This window comes from Anser brachyrhynchus (assembly GCF_964034855.1).
Source record: "Anser brachyrhynchus genome assembly, chromosome: 1".
Taxonomy (NCBI): Eukaryota; Metazoa; Chordata; class Aves; order Anseriformes; family Anatidae; genus Anser; species Anser brachyrhynchus.
This window is the reverse complement of record NC_137694.1, coordinates 161,208,516-161,230,187: the sequence shown is the minus strand read 5'-3', so window position 1 is coordinate 161,230,187 and position 21,672 is coordinate 161,208,516. Positions and strand designations below refer to the sequence as shown.

The 21,672-nt window shown below is 35.1% G+C and overlaps 1 protein-coding gene across 1 annotated transcript in view; it reads right to left on the bottom strand.

Annotated features, from left to right (window-relative positions):
• Positions 1-1,200: 1,200 nt before the first annotated feature.
• LOC308187765 (uncharacterized protein) overlaps positions 1,201-21,672 on the bottom strand; it is a gene marked incomplete at its 5' end in the record, with an annotated part of 171,558 nt that continues 151,086 nt past the window's right edge. The window contains 2 exons of the mRNA XM_080576083.1: positions 1,201-1,411; positions 7,505-7,572. Of these exons, the coding sequence (XP_080432209.1) occupies positions 1,405-1,411; positions 7,505-7,572 (75 nt within the window). The 3' untranslated portion in view covers positions 1,201-1,404. The remainder of the gene's footprint in view (positions 1,412-7,504; positions 7,573-21,672) is intronic.

Sequence of the window (21,672 nt, the reverse complement as noted above, 5' to 3'; positions counted from 1 at the left end):
TCAGAAAGTACCAAGGAGGCATGCCAGAAAGACTTCTATAGCAACCGTAAGATACAATTCTTGCAAAAAGTTTAGAGGTAAAAGGCCCTACTGAGTCTCACTGGGATGAGGGTAATTTTCTTCATAGCAGCCCATTTCGTGACGTGTTTTAGATTTGTGACCAAGACAGTGCTAATAGCACAATGTTTTAAGTTAGAACTCCAATGTTTTAACTATTTCTGAACAGTGCTTGTGCAGCATCAAGGCTTTACCTTTCTCTCTCTGCTCCTGTAGCATGAAGACTTTGAGTAGGCAAAAGGCTTGGAGCAGGCATAGCCAGAACAGCTGACCTAAACTGACTAAAGGGATATTCCATGCCACGTAATGTGATGCTTAACAATAAAACTTGGAGGTAATCTTTCCAAAGTAGCCACTGCTCAGAGACTGGCTGGATGCAGGTCGGACTTGACAAAGTATGTAGTAAGTGACTCTGCATTACTTCTGCACCCTGACCCCCTTTCCTTCACTCACTGAACTGTCTTTCATTCAACCCATAAGTTTTTCTTGCTTTTGTTCTTCCAGTTCTGTCTCCCATCCCATTGGGGGCAGGGAGTAAGCAAGTAGCTGGTAGATGCTTAGTTGCTACGTAGGGCCAACTCACCAGAAAACTGAAAGTGATACGAGATGAAAAAATCATATTCAAGTGGAATTCTCCTAGCAAGGATGATAGCCTTCAGTCCTTCCACTGACAGGAGAAAGAATTTGAATAACATGACTAATTTGAAGGAAGTTGATGGGACCATGAAAAATGGGTCATACAACACTGTAAAATGATAAAAATTATTGAAATGAAATAAATGGACATGAAAGCAGTATCTGTATTCATCATATGTGTATATATATTGTATATCTGTTTATATATTTTATATAAACAGCATACACAGAAAGACAGCAAATGTAGAAAATAACCATTTTCACTTTAGTTTTTATTCCTCTTTCACTATTATTTTTGAGTAAATATGTGGCAAATATTGTTCATCCATTGATTATAAAAGAGTGAAGAGTACATCTTTCTGCAGAAGGAGGATAACATCTCTTAAAAAATAAAAATAAAAATAAAATAAAATAAAAATAAACAAATGAAAGGAAAATAATTTTGGTAACTACTCATTTATTGCTATAAAGAGAGAAACTTCTTGCTTACCAAATGACTTGTGCATGTTCTACTTTAAAAGAACAAGTTTGGTACTACTTTCTTGGTTGCCTGTGGTGCCACCAATACTTACAGATGTATCTACACAGAATGCAATAGGTTGGAGAGTGACATCTAGGCTAAGACACTCGCTGTAGTTACTTGTTGCTTGACTGATAGCTCTAGAGAGTTCTTTTCTGGGCTTTTGCAGGGCTCCTACTAGAACAGATCTTTCATGTCCTATAAGAAAGAGCAGATAGCCAAAGTCATTATCCGAACCCACTTTCACTGAATTCTGAAAAGGCACTTACAAAAGTCGTATTCCTCATCCTGAAATCCAAAGCACACAAGCACTATAAATGGCACCAGTACTTCTAAAAGCAAGATGCTGCTCTAGAAATTCCAGGCAGTTTTTAACATCTGTCATTTTCAAATCAAGTAGATAGCTCATTCAATTTTATTTATTTATTAACAAAACTACTACAGTTAATATTAATAACTTCTAATGATTGTATTTATGTTTCATCTTACTATATATAATAATCACAGATATTTTTGTCAGAGTAACTTTCCTAATGCAGAGAATAAAGTAGAGAAATAGGGAACATTTTCCTATTTTTGTTGTTTTAAATGCCTTTCAGATAAACAATTTGCTTTCCTCACATTTCTTCTTTCCAACATGAAAGAAAATTCCTTAAAATCAATATGAAAAAGTGTCTGAACTTTCATATTTTCACAGTTTATATTTTCCAAAAGTGTTCTTCATATCTGATTTTGGATGCAATTCTGTTCATCCACTTTGGCAGCTGTAGCCCAGGGAGGCTGCATTTGAGCTCTGAGGATACATTTCAAGACTGTAAATCCACAGCACAGACTGACCTGTCATTGGTAAATATCTGTAGTTAACATGGTCTTTACTCTGTGGTGGAATATATATATATATATATATATATACACTTATTTATTTATTTTTCAGATCACATTAACTAGTTTGGAAGCATCTTTTCCTTAATACTGACCCTACTCTTAGGCTAAACAAGGCAAATCTTCCTTAGATTTTGTAAGACTATATTTTTTCCCTTATTGGAAAACCATTTCAAAATATCTGCTCTCTGTTTTCTGGTCTTAAGAATCTAACTGACCAGACAACACAAAAATTATTCACCACTCATATAAATCCACTCCTTCAAAACTAGGAGCTCTACCAAAAAATATCTCCAGTATATTTTAAGGATTATAAGGATCACTGGCATTTTGTCACTTTTAGAATTAGGGAGCTAGAAAATCCCTTGCATCAAAGCAGCCGTTGGCATTTTCCAAATGCATGTGGTCCTTTCCAAGTGTATGGGGTCCAAAAAAATCAATTTACCTCAGATCTGCTTTCTTTCCACCCTTGTCAGCATAATGTCTTTTGCAAAATGGTAATGGTGGGTTTTCCAATAGAAGCTAATCGTTTTTTTTTATTTATTTATATTTTATTGTGGTTCCAATAACTGTGTTTCACCAACATAGTATTTGGAAGTTCTAGATAAAATGTCTGTGTTTCAAAGACTTATATCTTCTATCTACTTTTGATGTTTTGTTATTGCTTATACCCACTTCTCATTCCCACTTACATTTCTGAAATGTAAGATTATGCTGTCAGACACAAACAGCAAGCTTTGGGGTATTATGCAGCTAGATTCTACCTTAAATATTTTTTTACACCAGTATGTTGCAACCCAGATTTAATACTGAATTTAGAAAAATATTTGCAGCATATAAACAAATGGAGAATTGGTTAGGAATATATCTTAATGGATAATTTTATTTCAAAAACAAAATTATGTAATGAGAATAAAAAAGAAAAAAAAAGTCACTTCTATTATTCTACAATGGGTATATTACCGCCTGGTTAAATTTGAAGGGAGAGAGATTCAATTCTCACGTGGTATCACACAGACAGCCGTCATCTACAGATGTCAGCATTTTCCATGGGATTGGTCAATGTATAATGAGACACAACACTAAACATTTATCAAGTATGTGGGGGACTTCTGCATAGTCCATAGACCACTGCTGCTTCCACCAACAAGAAAGGTAGAGATGATGACTGCAAAAAAGTGCCGTTGTGCTCTGAAGATACAGCTAACCCACACTGCAGACCAGCTGGACCATCAAGAACAAGGTCTTCAAGCTAAACCCCCTTTCCCAGATCTTTTTTCCAGGAAAAATAGATAGGCAGATAAATAAATAAATAAATAAAACCAGCCTAGCCTCAGCCTCCTAATCCTTGATGGCAGCACATTTCATATTTTTCTGCAGTGCTGAAAAGACTTGAGCTGACACTAACAATCTGTACGATATAACAACTCATACAAACTATGTTCCCTGTTGCATGTGGCCATACAGGTCAAATACAATTTTTTCCCCATAGAGTATCTCCTCTTGGTTTCTCATATATTTAATTGTAATGATGGTCTCTCTCTTTCTCTCACAGATGTGCATTGCAGTAAAACACAAGGCCAATCCCACACTAAAATATCTAGGCATATTAGTATGGCAATATTAGTATTATCAATACAGACTGGAAGGAATTATCCTATTTTCCAAAGTTGTATAATTAAATCAGTCATTTATACTTCTCATAATAATTAACCAAAGATTATTCATCTTGAACAGATGATTGACAACCACTGAATTTCCTCAGTATAAAGCTAGAAAAGTGAAGGATTTTTTACTTCCTGTGATTTGAAAACACTGCAGATAAAATTGCCAGTTTCTATAATAGCAGAAATTGTGTATAGTTTCAGAAGACCTTTTACATGTATAAAACAAGCAGAATATTTCATGAATTAGGCCATCAAAGAGCAAAGAAGGGAAGGGAAGGGAAGGGAAGGGAAGGGAAGGGAAGGGAAGGGAAGGGAAGGGAAGGGAAGGGAAGGGAAGGGAAGGGAAGGGAAGGGAAGGGAAGGGAAGGGAAGGGAAGGGAAGGGAAGGGAAGGGAAGGGAAGGGAAGGGAAGGGAAGGGAAGGGAAGGGAAGGGAAGGGAAGGGAAGGGAAGGGAAGGGAAGGGAAGGGAAGGGAAGGGAAGGGAAGGGAAGGGAAGGGAAGGGAAGGGAAGGGAAGGGAAGGGAAGGGAAGGGAAGGGAAGGAGGAAGGGAAGGGAAGGAAGGGAAGGGAAGGGAAGGGAAGGGAAGGGAAGGGAAGGGAAGGGAAGGGAAGGGAAGGGAAGGGAAGGGAAGGGAAGGGAAGGGAAGGGAAGGGAAGGGAAGGGAAGGGAAGGGAAGGGAAGGGAAGGGAAGGGAAGGGAAGGGAAGGGAAGGGAAGGGAAGGGAAGGGAAGGGAAGGGAAGGGAAGGGAAGGGAAGGGAAGGGAAGGGAAGGGAAGGGAAGGGAAGGGAAGGGAAGGGAAGGGAAGGGAAGGGAAGGGAAGGGAAGGGAAGGGAAGGGAAGGGAAGGGAAGGGAAGGGAAGGGAAGGGAAGGGAAGGGAAGGGAAGGGAAGGGAAGGGAAGGGAAGGGAAGGGAAGGGAAGGGAAGGGAAGGGAAGGGAAGGGAAGAAGAGAGAAAGAGAGAGAGAGAGAAAGAGAGAGAAAGAGAGAAAGAGAAAGAGAGAGAGAAGGAGAGAGAGAGAAGGAGAGAGAGAGAGAAAGAGAAATGGAAAGAGAGAAAGAAAGGAAGGAAGGAAGGAAGGAAGGAAGGAAGGAAGGAAGGAAGGAAGGAAGGAAGGAAGGAAGGAAGGAAGGAAGGAAGGAAAAGAAAGAAAGAAAAAAGAAAAAGAAAGAAAGAAAGAAAGAGAAAGAAAGAAAGAAAGAAAGAAAGAAAGAAAGAAAGAAAGAAAGAAAGAAAGAAAGAAAGAAAGAAAGAAAGAAAGAAAGAAAGAAAGAAAGAAAGAAAGAAAGAAAGAAAGAAAGAAAGAAAGAAAGAAAGAAAGAAAGAAAGAAAGAAAGAAAGAAAGAAAGAAGAAGAAGAAGGAAGGAAGGAAGGAAGGAAGGAAGGAAGGAAGGAAGGAAGGAAGGAAGGAAGGAAGGAAGGAAGGAAGGAAGGAAGGAAGGAAGGAAGGAAGGAAGGAAGGAAAGAGAAAGAAAGAAAGACAGAAAGACAGAAAGACAGAAAGACAGAAAGACAGAAAGACAGAAAGACAGAAAGACAGAAAGACAGAAAGAAAGAAAGAAAGAAAGAAAGAAAGAAAGAAAGAAAGAAAGAAAGAAAGAGAAAGAGAAAAAGGAAGAAAGAAAAAGAAAGAGAGAAAGAAAAAGAAAGAGAGAAAGAAAGAATGAACATGTAGGTTCTGGGAGAAGAAAGTAGGTTTGTAATCATTGCTGAATTTACAGTCTTCATTCAAGCACAGATGCAAAGTTATTGACTAAAACTCTAAGTGCTTTCTAAGTAGTTTTAGTACTTATTTTTTCCTTTTTCAATTAACATAAATGGTAGAAAAAGTATATTACCTCTTTATGTCTCGTCTTAAATCTCTTAGAAAACTAAAAGTGTGTTACTGTTGTGCATCTTTTTTTGCCTGCAATTTGATTTTTTCAGATTTCACTTTAATGCTCACTCATTAGAAAACTTCATTTTATGTGTAAGCTGGTCTATAAATCTACCTGTCATCTTAATCACTATCACCATGTTATTGAATTAATTTTAATATGTTGTCAGTTTAAAAGTCTAATAACATTTTCATTTCATTATAATGAACTGTAGACAAAATTTGTTTTATGATCTGTCTAAATCACCTTTAGAGACACTTTTTCAAACTAAATTAGAAACATATTGCACTGCTGGATGAAGTTTCCTTCTGGTGATGTGGATCTACAGCCCACTTAAAACTTTGTCAGGGGTGATACACAGCTACCGTTAGAAAAATTGTTAAGATTTTATAGACATCTTCTGACACCAGCAGTAACTTGTGAACAGTCTTATTAAACTTCCAAACGATGTTTTTACTGCAATTTACACATCATACAGCTTTCAAAACTGAGGGTGAGAAAACAATTTGCTCTACCACTTGATAACTTTTACCAGTGACATTATGTGTAATAAAAATATTTTTAGTTAAAGGTTTTGTTCTTTCCTGATAATATATTTTACCTAGTTGTTTTCTGAGGTTAGAGTATCTGTGGTTAAAGTTAGACAGAATTTTAATTTATCCGATATTCTCTTTCTTTACATTAATTTTCACTAACTACTTCTTAATCATCTATGATTTCACATATATGTACATTTTTCCATGTTGTTATGTCTGAAATATGAGTAAACACAAAGTTTTTTTTTCTTGTTTGTTTGTTTGTTTGTTCATTATTATTTTATTTATTTATTTAAATAGAGAAAGTAAAAAATGAAGACCAAAGCAGAACATTTGGAAAATTCACTGCACTTGTGAACTGCACTAGTCACTTTCTAATCATCTTTAATATATGTATATGATATTAATATGATATGATATTTCTGTTCAAAACATATTAAAAGAATGAGGGAAGCATGAATATTGTCCTACACAATAATCACATTATACATATATGTGAATACATGTAAAAACTGGAGAGGTGGTTACAAGCATTACTTAGCCATTTTCATTTCATTCTTTGCTGTGAAGACTGTACCACAGTTTCTTTTTCACAGGATTGCAGAAAAACTGAGACAGGAAGGCATCTCTGGGTATATTCTCAGCCAAATCCTCTGCTCAGAGGAGAGTCAACTGGTTGCTCTAGGTCATGTCCTTTTTTGTTTTGACTATTTCTGGGATGGAGAATCCACAGCCTTTCTAGGAAACCTGTTCCTGTGCTCAGTCACCCTCACATTATAAAGTTTTCTTCAATTCAGATATAATTTCATGTATTTAAGTTTGTAGCCATTGTCTCTTGTCTTGTCAGTGGTCATCACTCAGAAGAGTCTGTCTCCCTCTTCTTTTCTGTCCCCTATTAGGTATTTATATACACAGATAAGGTCAACATTTCCTTTCCAGGCTGAACAGTCACAGAGTTCTTAGTCTCTTCTCATATGACAAATGCTCACATGAACGTCTTTGTGACCTTTTGCTGGACTTTCTGGATGTCCATGTCTCTCCCTGGGAAGCCAACACCTGGCCCAGCACTCCAGATGTGGCCTCATCACAGCTGAGTAGATAGAGATGCATTCTTTTTTTTAAGGATTTTTAACTTGAATTTGAAGTTTATATCTTTGCTGGATACTTATTTCACAATGAGCAACACAATATCCACAGAGCAGTGGACTGTATAAAACCTATGAACCAAAGACAGCAGATAGTGGATGTATCAGAGTCTGTAAAAAAAAAAAAAGAAAAGAAAAGAAAAGAAACCATAACAAAACACCTCAATGAAAAATCAATTTTACCTGGAGTGATGAGAATGTATGATCGATGATCTTTTAAAATATGTTTCTTTTCTGATATTTAAGATGCTCTGGAAAACAATATAAGAGAAAACCATAAAAAATACCATGAGATATTTCAATATAAAGTACTACTGAAAAATGATAAACATTTAAACAATCTTAATATGTATTCTGTTTTATAAAATGTAATGATTTTTTTTTTATGGTTGGTTTACACCTATATTTTATTTCCTATCATTTTATTGTATTTACTCAAATTATAATAGATTTAGTGAAATATTTAGGCACCTGAAAATCTAACTTTTAAATGACAACTTTCTTGGACTTTATTTTTCTGTCCATACTGTTGTATGTATGAATGTCGAACTATCTGAGACGACTTAGGGCATTCAGAACAGCTACATGAGCCTAACAAAGAGGGCACTGAACCAATCAGAAAGCCATGTCTTCCTGCAGAATAGCCAGAGGGAAGATGGCATACCTTAAGGTGTTTCAGCTAGTACTAGGTACCCATATTTAGTCAACTGAATCCTGTTCTGGGATGTGATGTATTTTTCTCTGTATAAAGTTGGATCTTGATTTCTATGCACTTCTGGGATCTGGGAAATATGAAGTTAAAGAAACAAGGCACATACAAATTTCATGTAACCAAAAACATTCTGTGATTCTGTGATGTTTCTCTCGGGTAAAAAACAGATAAACAGGAGCTGCATCACTTAATGACTTATCTATGACTTAAATCACTTAATGCTGGATAGCTTCACAAGTTTTCAGGTTTTACCCAGAAAGTAGGTACAGTCTATGTGATCTACATTGTTCTCTGATAGCATTTACTTCTCTGTTACCATCAGTAGTAATTCATAAGAAACCACAAACCATTAGACTATATAATTTTTTCAAGACTATGTAGCAAATGCCAAAATTTTTAGTTAATACCTACTGAAGTGTACTTACATATTACATTCTAAGAATAATTTAGAAACCTATAGTGTATTGACTTTGTTGTAATCTCACTTTTTTTCACTGTGGATAGGGAAATAGTTCATATAAATTTCAGAATCTTACAAAATAATAATAAAAATATCTACTTATCCTTGCTTGATCATCTTATAATCTAATTATAGATCTTAAATTACTCTCAGTAACAACATACTGCATTTCAGAATTAAATCATACTTCTATAATCAACTATGCTGATCTAGCTGTCCATTCATTGGAATGTCTGCAGTGGAGTTTGTATTAAAAGAAAATGTAAAAGCTATCACAATTTACAGACTCAGAAGCACAGCAGAAGAATGACTGAAAAAAATATATATATTATTAAACTGACATATTTTATGATGTCACTTTATATTATAAAGAAAAAAACAGACAATGAGATTTTCTTAGACATCAATGGGTGAATGTGTTAGAGACATTTGTTAATTATCCATTTGAAAAGAAACAGTCATGAAATATTTTTAATTTTAATCCTTAATTTAATTAAGGATTTTCTTTTTTCTATACAAAAGGAGAAGGAAGAAAAATTGATATCTGGTCAATGAAAAATACAGTGCAATAGTTCAGATGAACTCCTTGCATGAGATTAGACAATGAAATATACCCAGCAGCCTATGCAACACCTGTACTTTTTGTGACTTAATTACCTTTTGAAGGTCCTTTACTAATTTTTTGTTTGTCAGAAGTTGGAAGAAATGCTCTATTACAGGCTTGTTTGAACTATTTACAGTACTGTTACACAGTACTATTTACTCTGTGTTTTTATTGAAATTGAGATAATTAGTTAAAACAAAAAGAAAACAAAAACAAAAACAAACACTTTGCCTATTACTGTTTCTGTAATACGTAACTGCCCGGTACTGATTTTGTCCACAGTTTTGTTCTTGCCTGATGAGACTATTAACTCCAAATCCCTCAGGGATTAGACATCCCTTAACAAATTTTAATCATAGCTTTACGGTAGGGAGCATGTTCAGGGAAACAGGTGGATGTGATAAGGTTTAAATTTGTTCAAATAGTAAATGAAACAGTCGTATCTATGAAAATTAGTAAAATATTGAACAGTTTCACACTTTCACATGTGTTTCATAACCTGTTTTTACACTATTTCACAGGTTGAAGCCTACCCAAAAAAAATCACTGCTGAGATAAGTGAAACCTTGACTTCATCTGAGCAGCTCTAACTCAGTAGATGATTCCAGTAAAAAAATGGGAAAACAAAAAATAAAATAAAGATAATTGTTATGGAGGAGGCTTGCCAAAAGCTCTGCACTACAACTGACCTCTTTTTATGTGGGAAAGAAAAAGGAAACATAGATAAATGGTTAACAACTTTACATCTGTATAACACATTTGGACTGGGAGATCAGAAAGTGATAATTGACGAGATAAAAACAGCCACATGGCTTTAGTTAATAGAGAAAATCAAACAAGTTAGCCTAGAGCAAACATGAAATAATAAGTGGTGAAGACAATAGTTCCTTGATAGGAAAACATCCATGGATATTCCAACACTGTGAAGAAAGCTGAACTTGAGGAGGAACTGCTATACATGGAACTCAAGCTTCCAGCCATTGACTATTCAGAAGTCAGCATTCAGTTCCTCTGGGTCTATGAGCTGGTTTAAATTGAACCAGAAGGGGCTAGGTCCAAAGTTAATGTGAGTGGGATGTCTGCTGTAAAATGGGAACCTTAAAACAGAAATCACTATCCATCCATTATACCAGTCCCATGTAGGAAATAAATTCTAGATTCTACCTCATGAAATGTTATGCTTCTATTTTTGTGGTAGTCTGCATGTGCTACCAGAATCATGAAGTGTTTCTCAGTGACTCTTCCTTCCTTTTATGCAGTATCTGTCTCAGTCAGCTTCTTTCAGTAAGGCTGATTTGACTGAATGTAGATATTTTTGGTGCAATGTAGGGACACTCCTGTTGAAATCAATGGAATCACTAAGTCACAGTGTGTCTCATTTTGAAGTATATAGACCAGAAAATATTGGTATTTTTTGTCTATATAAAAGTTACTGTCATACTGGGATAGTGTGTTTTTGTTTATTTTTAACTGCATTGTAAGAGAAATCTGAATGGAGAAAATGTAAGAAAATGAAAATAAAATTATGAATTTGTGGTTTTCTGGGTGACTCCATTCTATATTTAAAGTACAATTTTAAAATAGGCATGTGATTTTATTTTCTAGAAAATTTCCTAAACATCATAAAAGAATACTTTTTTGCCACCTAACACTATTTCTCTATTTTTATAGCTATCAGATCACAAAATCAGCAACATCAAAATGTTAAATCGTGTGCTGCATTTTAACAGAAAACATTTTTCTGAGTAACCTTTAGATTGTTTCTGCATTTGTAACCTTGTCAGGAGGAACAAAACAGACATGACTTCTAACCTATTTTAGGAATGACAGATTACAACATTTAACAGTAAAACTTTTTTTTTTTTTCCGAGTTAATAACTTGAATCCAACAATACTTGAGATCCTCATAGTAGTCAGATGTACAGTCACCTAATGTATACTGTAATTCCAAGAAATACATTCAAGTACCCTACCTAAATACCATATAATGCACTGAATCTACAAAATCATAAATTTTAGATGTGCATTTCTTTGGACAGTGAAATTGTGCACTGAAGACATGATACAAAACCCACTGAAGGAAATGAGAAGTCTGTTCATTTGGTAAAATTGGTTTTGGATCATTCCCTTATTTGAAAGAATAAAAGATCTAGCCTAAAATAAAGCAATATTTCTGAAACAGGATGACATTTTCCAATTTGTGATACTGACTGTTTTCATCTACTCAGAGACTATAAACTGTTTTGTTTATCCAATCAAACTAGTTCTTCAACTTTTCTGTCTCTTTTAAAACAGTCATAGAAAGTAGGAATTGTATTTGGATGGATTTTTCTCAGCAATAATTCAAAAATTCATTTGGTGATATTCCTTTTTCTAGCTCTATTCTTAGAATTTTACAATAACTTAAGAAGAAATGTAATTGCAGAATTTTATAGCAATAGAGACATCTAGAGTGTATGTACAGAATGGGAACACTGGATCATTAGTCACAAGTTCCTGGAAATAATGCAAAACTTTCTGCACAGATTTTCTTACTCCTGAATATATGTCATAGTTCAATGTAATGAATGAACTGTGATTGTGAGTGGGAGGATTATTAGCCAATGTTCAAGTTTCTGTCCTTCCATTGGGTTGCTCCTTTAAGGATGTTTTCTAAAGCAAGGTTAGCTTAAATTTTGGGAGACTTCAAGCACTGAATGTGAACTTCCATAAATTACAAGATATATAACATCACAGTAGAATCTGGTTTAGTTAATTACCTGTACAATTACTGTACATATAAACTACTGCAAATACAGCTATACAGGCAGTATGCTATTAAATCTGTTACTTCTTCTTAACCATTATCCTTCTGTTAAAAATTCCTCTACTTTTCTAAAATAAGAAGGAAGAAATATGACCTTGTCCTTTCTTATCTGCCATTAGCTCATGAGATTGGCATAAATATTTGAACTGAATGGCCTATTTAAATAGACTACATATTTTACACATTATATTATGTGATGACTACCCATAGATATATTTGTATAAAGAAAGGTAAAATGGTCTGCTGGCCCTTTTGTCCACAACCTTTTGTTCTCTTTAGCCACCATCTCCACACAACCTAACTACATCCATTCATCTAATAGCAGACCTCTTAAATCTTCCAGTTCATTGATGTCTGCCAGACTGTCATGAAACTTTGCTAGTTTCATGTGCCCTCCAATTCATTCATTCATTCATTCATTCATTCATTCATTTATTCATTCATTCATTCATTATCAGTCTTTCCTACCTCTCCTGGTTGACTTTGTAGATATTTATATACATAAATATTTCTTTTAGAATACACTATCAAATTTATTTATTTATGTATTTATTACTTTTAGATTTCCTTTAATTTCTCACTCAATTTTACCACTTTCTACACAGATAAACTTATATTTCAAATTCCTCTTTATCTCAATATGCAGTTTCTTCGGTTTTGGATTCCCATCATTAATTCCACATGGTTAGGATTATTCTTTTCTTCCAACTCATGATGTACACACAAACATGTATCCATCCATCCAAATCACTTCTCCATTTTCACGTTGTAAATCTTGTACTGCAATATACTTGTTGTCATATATGACTAAATCCTAACAACAGCTTTCATAGTCATCATGATATCTTTTTTCTCTCTTCTAACAAACTAAACTATCTGTTGTGTAGGAACAGTTATCCCCTCTACTCTACACCAATTTTTCATAACTGCATCCCTCTCCCTCCCCACACCTTACATAAAAAATCATGGAGATAAAGATAGACCCTTGTAGACTAAAAAATAAAAATAAAAAAGACATATAAAGCCTTTGTCTTTCAGAAAGGCAAGAAGGAGGACTCAGGATGTTAAAAGCCATGAAAGCTCTTCTCAGTTCCTGGAAAAGAACATGGAGCATGTCCTCTTGGAACATATTTTTAGAAATGTAAAGAAGAAGGTCATCGGGTCATCAGGAGCAACCAGAATTAATTTACTAAAGCAAAATCATGCTCAACAAAGCTTGATGCTTTTGATGATGATCTGACTGCTTTTGCAGGTGATCTGAGAGCGGTAGATGTAATACACCCTGACTTTATTAAAGCTTTTAAACATGACACTACACTACTCCCAGTGTAGTGTCATGAAGCTGAGGAAGTGTTCCTTAAAGAACAAACTGTCATCAGCTGAAAGTTGGCTAGACTTCTGAGGTTAAAGGGTAGTAATTAATAATTCAGTAACAAGCTGGCAGCCAGTAGTAGCTCACAGGTTGATTCCAAGACCCCTGTTCTTCAAAATCATTATTGACATGGATGCAGAGAGAAAACAAATTCTCAGCAAGTCTGCTGAGAATAAATTGAATGGCTAAAGCTTTAATGTATCAAGACCCTGATAAACCTGAGGACTGGACCAAGAGAAATCTCATAAAGGACAAACTGAAAATTTGAAAAGTTTTACACCTAGCAAAAAGTGCTGCTAGGCATCAGTAAAAGCATTTGATCCTGTCTACTGTTGATAATCTAGTAGCAGAAGTCATGCTTTGTGTGGGAGGTTGGACCAGATGACTTCCAGAGATCCCTTCCAATCGACATATGACTCTGATTGTATAATATTATTGGCAAAGACTCTAAAAAAATGGTTTAAAAAAGAAAAGTAAAAAAGAGAAAAGAAAAAAGAAAAAGCATAGGTTAATTCATTTTGCATGTTTTAGGGTAGTAATGCACCTACATCAACAGATAAACTCCTTTAGACAATGCTATGTCTGTACTGGGGAGATCAGGCAGGGTATTTGTGCTAACACCTTTTCAACACCAGGGGTATTATAGGGTAGACAAGACCTAAAAAGCATCAGCAACCTGTCTTGTTATACTCCAGTTATGTTTCAGAAGGTAAAAGTAACCTTTCAGAACAGCTGCAGGATTTGAATATTTTGTTTTAGCTTCACAAAAAAACTGTTCCATAAATTGGAGTGCTAAAGCTAGTGATGATTTGTCACTTGTGAATTTTGAAGGAAGGTAGTACCCTGCTGGAGAACTGATGGTGCTCAGAACCTCTCTGAGCAAACACTACTTCCATGCTTCATGTAACAAATTGTACATATTTTTGTTCAATGTGCTTCATTTTATGCATTTGTGGACTTTTGCAATGTGAACACTACATAGAGTTTACTAAATTTGCATTTTACGATCCAGTAATTTTGTATTGATATACCTGATTGCAGTCACAAACTGGAAGATACTTCAACATGGAATATAGCTGCATTTCACATTTTGCTAGCTGAAAGTTTCAAACTTACTATGCTTACTGCACATACTGATCTGGGTTGTAATTCTCTTAGGTCATAGATAGTCATCCATTAAAAAAATAAAAATAAAAAAATAAAAGTAGTGTTTTTGTTTGTTTGTTTGTTTGTTTGTTTTTGAACTGCATTGCAAAGCTAAGCTTCTATGATGTTTTTCTGAGGTGTTATTTGCCAAATAATAGCTATGATTGAAATGGGAAAAAGATTACAGCTGTACTAATACTTTTATGACTTTATTAGAAGGGGGATTTGGTAGTGTTAGGTTGATGATCTTCAATGATTCTATGATTCTATGAAGGATAAGATTTCAAATGGACATGTATAATTAGGTTCACGTGCTAAAAATTTTCTCAGGATTTCTCATGCTATCTTCTCATCAAAGATAATCAGGCAAGATGATATATCTCTACATACATAATAATAGCTAATGCATGCCACCATCTGTGACAGGAATTCCCTTAACTGAGTTTACTCCTTTGGAAATTAAAATCCTTTGACATAACCAGGATTTGTTTCCAAAATTTCCCAGCATGGCGAGGTACAGAAAGCCCTCAAAAGGGAGGTGGCTTTTTTTTCCTTTTCTTCATGAAGTACTCTTAACTACTTCAGGACTGTTTTTTGTTTGTTTGTTTGTTTTTTTTTAAATGGAAGGATATAATTTACTTCTTTCATCATTTGTATTGTCTAGTTTCTTATTTATTTACTTTATCTTGATGGGGAAGAAGAACTCCTTGATAGAAAAAGAAAACTTTTGCATATGATGTAGAATCTGATGTCCCAGTTTTCTCTTAACGTAATCGGACTGTAAATAATTCTGACAGAACTTATTCCAGACCAGAAAGAAATTAAAAATAGTAGATGGAAGTTCGGTTTTGCACTTTTTTTTTTTTTTCCCTTTTCCAATGTAAGCTATTTGAAATCCAAAGGCTTTTTATAGTAAAAATAGGGTAAATCCCAAGAGCTAACCTTTCGAGCTTTTTCAAGATTGAAGGCTTAATACAGCAAGAACCTGTCAAGCTATTTTGTGAATAAGCTATTTGACAAAGTAAGTCATTTTTATAATAACAGATTATTTTTGAACCAGTACAGGTTTCTACAAATGTATTATTTAGCTGTGAATAGTTCGATGGAAAAATGAAATAAAACGCAATCTGTGAGTGTTCTTAGACTTCTGTGTTTATTCCCTATTGCCATTTTTCATTTTAGCGCAGACTGCTCACCTAGGCGACACATAATCTTTTTTTGTGATTGCATAGCTGAAACTGTTAAAATTGGAAAATAAGCAAATGAGTGATGAGTAACAAATGAAGAAATAATGTAGCTGTCCACATGAAAAAATAGTAATAATAATGATTTTAATGAGAATATTCATTCCCAAAATATTTGTGAGAATAGCATATAGAATAGAATTATTCAGAAAATGAAAAATAAAATGTACAAAAATGTCTCAAATGAATTTGAATAAATCTCTCTATTATTCAGGCAGTTCTAATCCTTAGAATACACTGAACATTTTAATATTTTATTTTATTTTATTTTATTGCTTTTAATTTTGAGCAGTAGGCAGAAGAGGACTATTCCCCTCTTTATGATCTAGTGAGAATACTCATTGCAAAGTGACAAATAATACAGTTGTAACATTAATAGCTGCTAGCTATATTCTGGAAAACACTGTTTTGTTAGATAGCAGATAGCTAAGAAGGAACCACTACAAACAAGCTGTTATGTTTTTACAAAGCTACCAGCTACAGTTTTTAAGAGCCCAGATTGCTCTTTATGAGTATAATAAAAGCAGAATAGCATTCATGTGTGTCTTGATTGTGTTCAGTGCAGGCAGTGTAATACTGCAAACATAATGAGGTCTGCAGGAGTTCCCTTTGTACAACTGAGTGGCTATGTTCTTTTTACTCATTAATTTTTCTCATTATAACTTTAAACAAACAAACAAACAACAACAAAAAAAAACAGAACAAAACAAAAAGCAATATAGAAATAGTAAGTATATGAATATTTGATATTTTATTAATTTAAAGAACTATAACACCAACAACCTCACAAATTATTGACTTATTGATGGGTTATGTTTGTTTGTTTGTTTGTTTTAACTTCACTGCTTGAAACGTATATTGTTATCATACCAAGTATCTCAGAAAAAGTTGTCAGTGAACCCATTTCATTTTATGAGGACTCTTCTTCCCTCATTATCTCAGTCAAGGAAAGGAAAACCAAGCTTGTAGACCTCGAAATTGTTTTACATATAAAATTTTGTATTTCATATTTGGATCTGGAGTAAGTTGCTTCAAAGCTTTAAATTAAAACACTGGTATGTGAGGATTTAGCGCGAAGTAAGCGTAGCTGGGTTCATTTCTTGCCTTTCCAAAATAATAATAATAATAATAATAAATCTCCCTTAGGCGTCCAACAAGAGGGAAGATATACTGCATTATTGATACCATGTTACATAAATTTCATATAGCTTCTAGATAAAAGAAAAAGACAAAAGAAAATAGTCTTTACAATAAAGTCATAATGGACAACATAATTGTGAATGCCTGATTTCCATTTCAACTACTTTAGTAGCAACTCATTGAAAAGGAGACGTGGGTGTTAGATAACAGTGAGTATGATTCATCACGTTTAATATTGTAATAATGTACATAATATACAAGAAATACTACTACATGACCATTTTGGCACAAACAAAAATTACTGACAAATGTGTTATTTAAAGTTCATGAAACTGGTATGGATGAGTCAATAGAGTATGACTATGTTATCTCTAGAAAGTGTCCATACTGCTAGCATTTTCTCAAGATCACTATAGCATAAATCCACATATAATTTACAATAAATAATTTACTATAATTTACAATAAAGGAAACAATTTACAATAAAAGAAATGCTATAATTTACAATAAAGGAAATTGAACAATAAAAATATGACAGGATTATGTTTTCATAGGTATGTGTAGGATCACTGAAGGATTCTTGGGGTCGCATAATTTTCCTACGTAATTTGTTTCAGTATAATAATAGTAACTTTTCCTTACTTCTACTGTAAATTTTCTTTGCTGTATAATAACTAAGTTATTTCTTTGCTTGGACTTGGAGAATAACTAAGACATTCACTTTACGCATATACTCATCCTTTTATTTTTTTTCTTCTATGAATTAAAAAAGACAAATATTTTTTCATATTTTCTAAAATATTTATTGCTCTTTCCTGTCTTGTCTTTATTCTGCTTTATACTTAAACCTATACTTAATGTCTCCAGAAAGTCACACACTAGTTAATCATGTGAAAAGCCCATGTATTCTTATATGTGCATACTAATCTTTATGATTATTATGTAGAAGTAGATATTGATACTCTTTATGAAAAATGTATGCTCAAGAATAAAAATTGAAGCCCAAAATGTGAGGTGTTTTGCTTATTTGAATAATTGGTAACATTTTGTTTGAACAGTTTCATAGAAAGTTACCTATATTTTTAAAATGAAAATCTTGAACAAGAAAATTTGAGCATATTAAAAAAAATTCAAAATGTATTTTAACTATTTCATGTTATGCAATCTAATAATTACTAAGAATAGATAACAGTTTGATAGCATTAGTGACTAAATATATTGGCAGTTAGAATGCTTTGTAGAACAAAGTTGCAAAATATATTTGTTTTGGAGATAGTAGAATAGATCCAAACTGATACTGACTTATTTGGTCACTTACATATCTGGAAAATTAAGTCTTCATAAAAACATTATCTTAGAAATTATTTTTCTTCCCAATTTGATTATTGATACTCTTCTGCACATTAAGTTTAATTGTGGAAATGATCGTGCACTTACTAACTTTATTTGAATGTCCATATTGATACTGAAAGATAAAAGGAAAAAAAAAAAAAAATCAGAGAACCATAGAATTGTTTAGGTTGGAAAAGACCTTAAAGATCATCTAATTCCAACCCTCTCTGCCATGTGCAAGGACACCTTCCACCAGACCAAAGACTCAAAGATGCTCAAAGATGGCTCAAAGAACCATCCAACTGGGCCTTGAACAGTTCCAGGGAGGGGCATCCATAACTTCTCTGTACAGCCTATTCCAGTACCCCACCACCCTCTGAGTAAATAATTACTTCCTTATCTAAATAATAATTACTTCCTAATCTAAATCTACTCTCTCTTAGTTTAAAACTATTACCCCTTGTCCTATCATTATGTACCCTGACAAAAAGTCCCTCCCTAGCTTTCCTGTAGGCCCCCCTTAGGTACTGGAAGTCAACTATAAGGTTTTCTCTTCTCCAGGCTGAACAACCCCTGTCTTTGTAGGAGAGGTGTTCTAGCCCCTTGAGTGCTCCAGCCCTTTGTGGCCTTTCTCTGGACTTGTTCTAATTCGTGCATGTCTCTCTTGTCACAGAGATGAACTCAGTACTGCATGTGGGGTTTCACAGGAGCAGAGCAGAAGGGGAGAAACATCTCCCCCGACCTGCTGTCCATGTTTCTTTTGATGCAGCCCAGGATATGGTTGTCTTTCTGGGCTTCAAGCACACATTGCTGGCTTATGTTGAGCTTCTCATCAACCAACACCCCCAGGTCCTTCTCCTGAGGGCTGCTCTCAATCCATTCTCCACCCAGCCTGTATTTGTGCTTGGGATTGCCCTGGCCCAAGTGTAGGATCTTGCAATTGGCCTTGTTGAACCTCATAAGGTTCACATAGGCCCACCTCTCAAGCCTGTCAAGCCTCTCTGGATCAAGGTCCCTCTAGAAAATAACCTGCATAAAGCCACAGAGATCTAAAAAGATACTCTCATTAAGCCAAATACAAGTGTCTGAACCATGTTCCCTCACCACTACCTTCAAAAAAAAAAAAAATATATATATATATGTTTGCAGTTCTTGTATTGAAGCAATAAAAAATAAGTAGAAAAGAATGTCTAAACTGGCTGTTAAAATATGTCTTAGTAGTATTTATAAAATGTGTATTCATTAAAATTGGTGTTTCGTTATTCATTTCTCAGAGACATAATTTGTTAAGTTAATTCTTCATGAATTTATATCACTATGTAGCCCTCTTTCAGTCTCTCACTCACCCACAGTCATATACAGTTTACTATCAAGGAAAACTTCTAATAAAAATACAAACTTTTTTCACACGTCACTTTTGCATATTTTTCCACAGTCTCCACATTAGGAGTATATACCAAGACAGCTTTAACAGTAAATTTTTATATACTGTATTTACATTAATTCATTTTCTGTGATATCTCCATTGGTTATTGCATGCATATACTTTCTAGGCAATAACAATTCTAAGATAAAGTATATTGCCAAGAAATTTTTAAATGTTTCTACTTAAACTGTTCACAAACATATTTGAAAGATTTCCACTAACTTCTGAAGTTTGAAAGACTGAAAATTTGTCCTTGTTGCATCTTAGTGTGCTGAATAATAAATAAATAATTCCATTCACCCAAACCCAAATGTGCATTTTCAAATCAAATGAATAAATACATAAATAACACCTTATCAGTTGGAAGAACAGAAGGATACTACTGATGACTTTTCAAGACTTTGACAATTGTTTACTACCTCTCCGAGGCAACAGTTCCTGGTTTCAGCATAAGGACTTCAGGATGGTAATCCTTCAACACTGACGACATTGTACAACTGAAGGAAAATGGGATGCACAATGGCCCTTTAAAAGTAATCACAGAATCATAGAATTGTTTGGATTGCGAGGGATCTATAAAGATCATCTAACTTCAACCCACCTGCCATGGGCAGGGACACCTTTGACTAGACCAGGTTGCTCAAAGCCCCATCCATCCTGGCCTTGAAAACTTCCTGGGATGGCACATCCACAACTTCTCTGGGCAACCTGCCTCACCACTCCCAAGTAAATAATTTCTTCCTTATATCTAATCTAAATCTACTCTTTCTTAGTTTAAAACTATTACTCCTTGTCCTATCACTACACTCCCTGACAAAGAGTCATAGAATCACAGAATGGCCTGGGTTGAAAAGGACCTTAAAGGTCATCTAGTTTCAACCCCCCTGCTCTGGGCAGGGTTGCCAACCAGGCTGCCCAGAGCCGCATCCAGCCTGGCCTTGAATGCCTTCAGGGATGGAGCATCCACAACCTCTCTGGGCAACCTGTTCTAGTGCCTCACCACCCTCTGAGTGAAAAACTTTCTCCTAATATCTAAACTAAATCTCCCCTGTCTTAGTTTAAAACCATTCCCTCTTGTCCTATCGCTATCAACACATGTAAACAGCCATTCCCCCTCCTGTTTATAAGCTCCCTTCAAGTACTGGAAGGCCACAATGAGGTCTCCCCAGAACCTTTTCTTCTCCAAGCTAAACAAGCCCAGTTCCCTCAACCTTTCTTCATAGGAAAGGTGCTCCAGCCCTTTGATCATCTTAGAAGCCCTCCTCTGGACCCGAGTCCTTCCCCAGCTTTTCTGTAGGCTCCCCTTATGTACTGGAAGGACGTTATAAGGTCTCTCTGGAGCCTCCTCTTCTCTAGGCTAACCAACTCCAACTCTCTCTGCCTCTCTTCACAGAAGAGACATTTCAACCCTCTGATGATGCTCATGGCCCTCCTCTGGACACACTCTAACAGATCCATGTCTTTCTTATGCTGTGGGTCACAGAGCTGAATGCAGTACTCCAGGTGGGGTCTCATGGGAGCAGAATAGAGAGGGATAATCACCTCCCTTGACCTGGTAGCTATACTTCTGATGCAGCCCAGGATACATTTGACTTTCTGTGATGCAAATGCACATTACTGGCTCATATTCATGTGGGCCCACTTCTTAAGCCTGTCAATGTCCCTGTGGATGGCATCCCTTCCCTTCAGTGTGTCGATTGTACCATTCAGCTTGGTGTCATCTGACAACTTGCTGAGGATGCACTCAATCCCACTGCCCATGTCACCAACAAAGATGTTAAATAGATTTTAAAATCTGTTCCAATACAGATCTCCGAGGCACACCACTTGTCACTGGTCTCCATCGAGCTGTTGACTGCGACTCTTTGAATGCAATCAGACAGTTCCTTGCCCACAAAGTGGTCCATCCATCAAATCCATGTCTCTCAAATTTAGAGACTAGAATATCATGGGTGACAGTGTCAAATGCTTTGCACAGGTCGAGGTACATTATGCCAGTTGCTCTTCCCCTATCCACCAATACTGTAACCCCACTGTAGAAGGCCACCAAATTTGTAAGGCACAATTTGCCCTGTTTATTATTTTGGCCTATTTTTAAACACAACACTA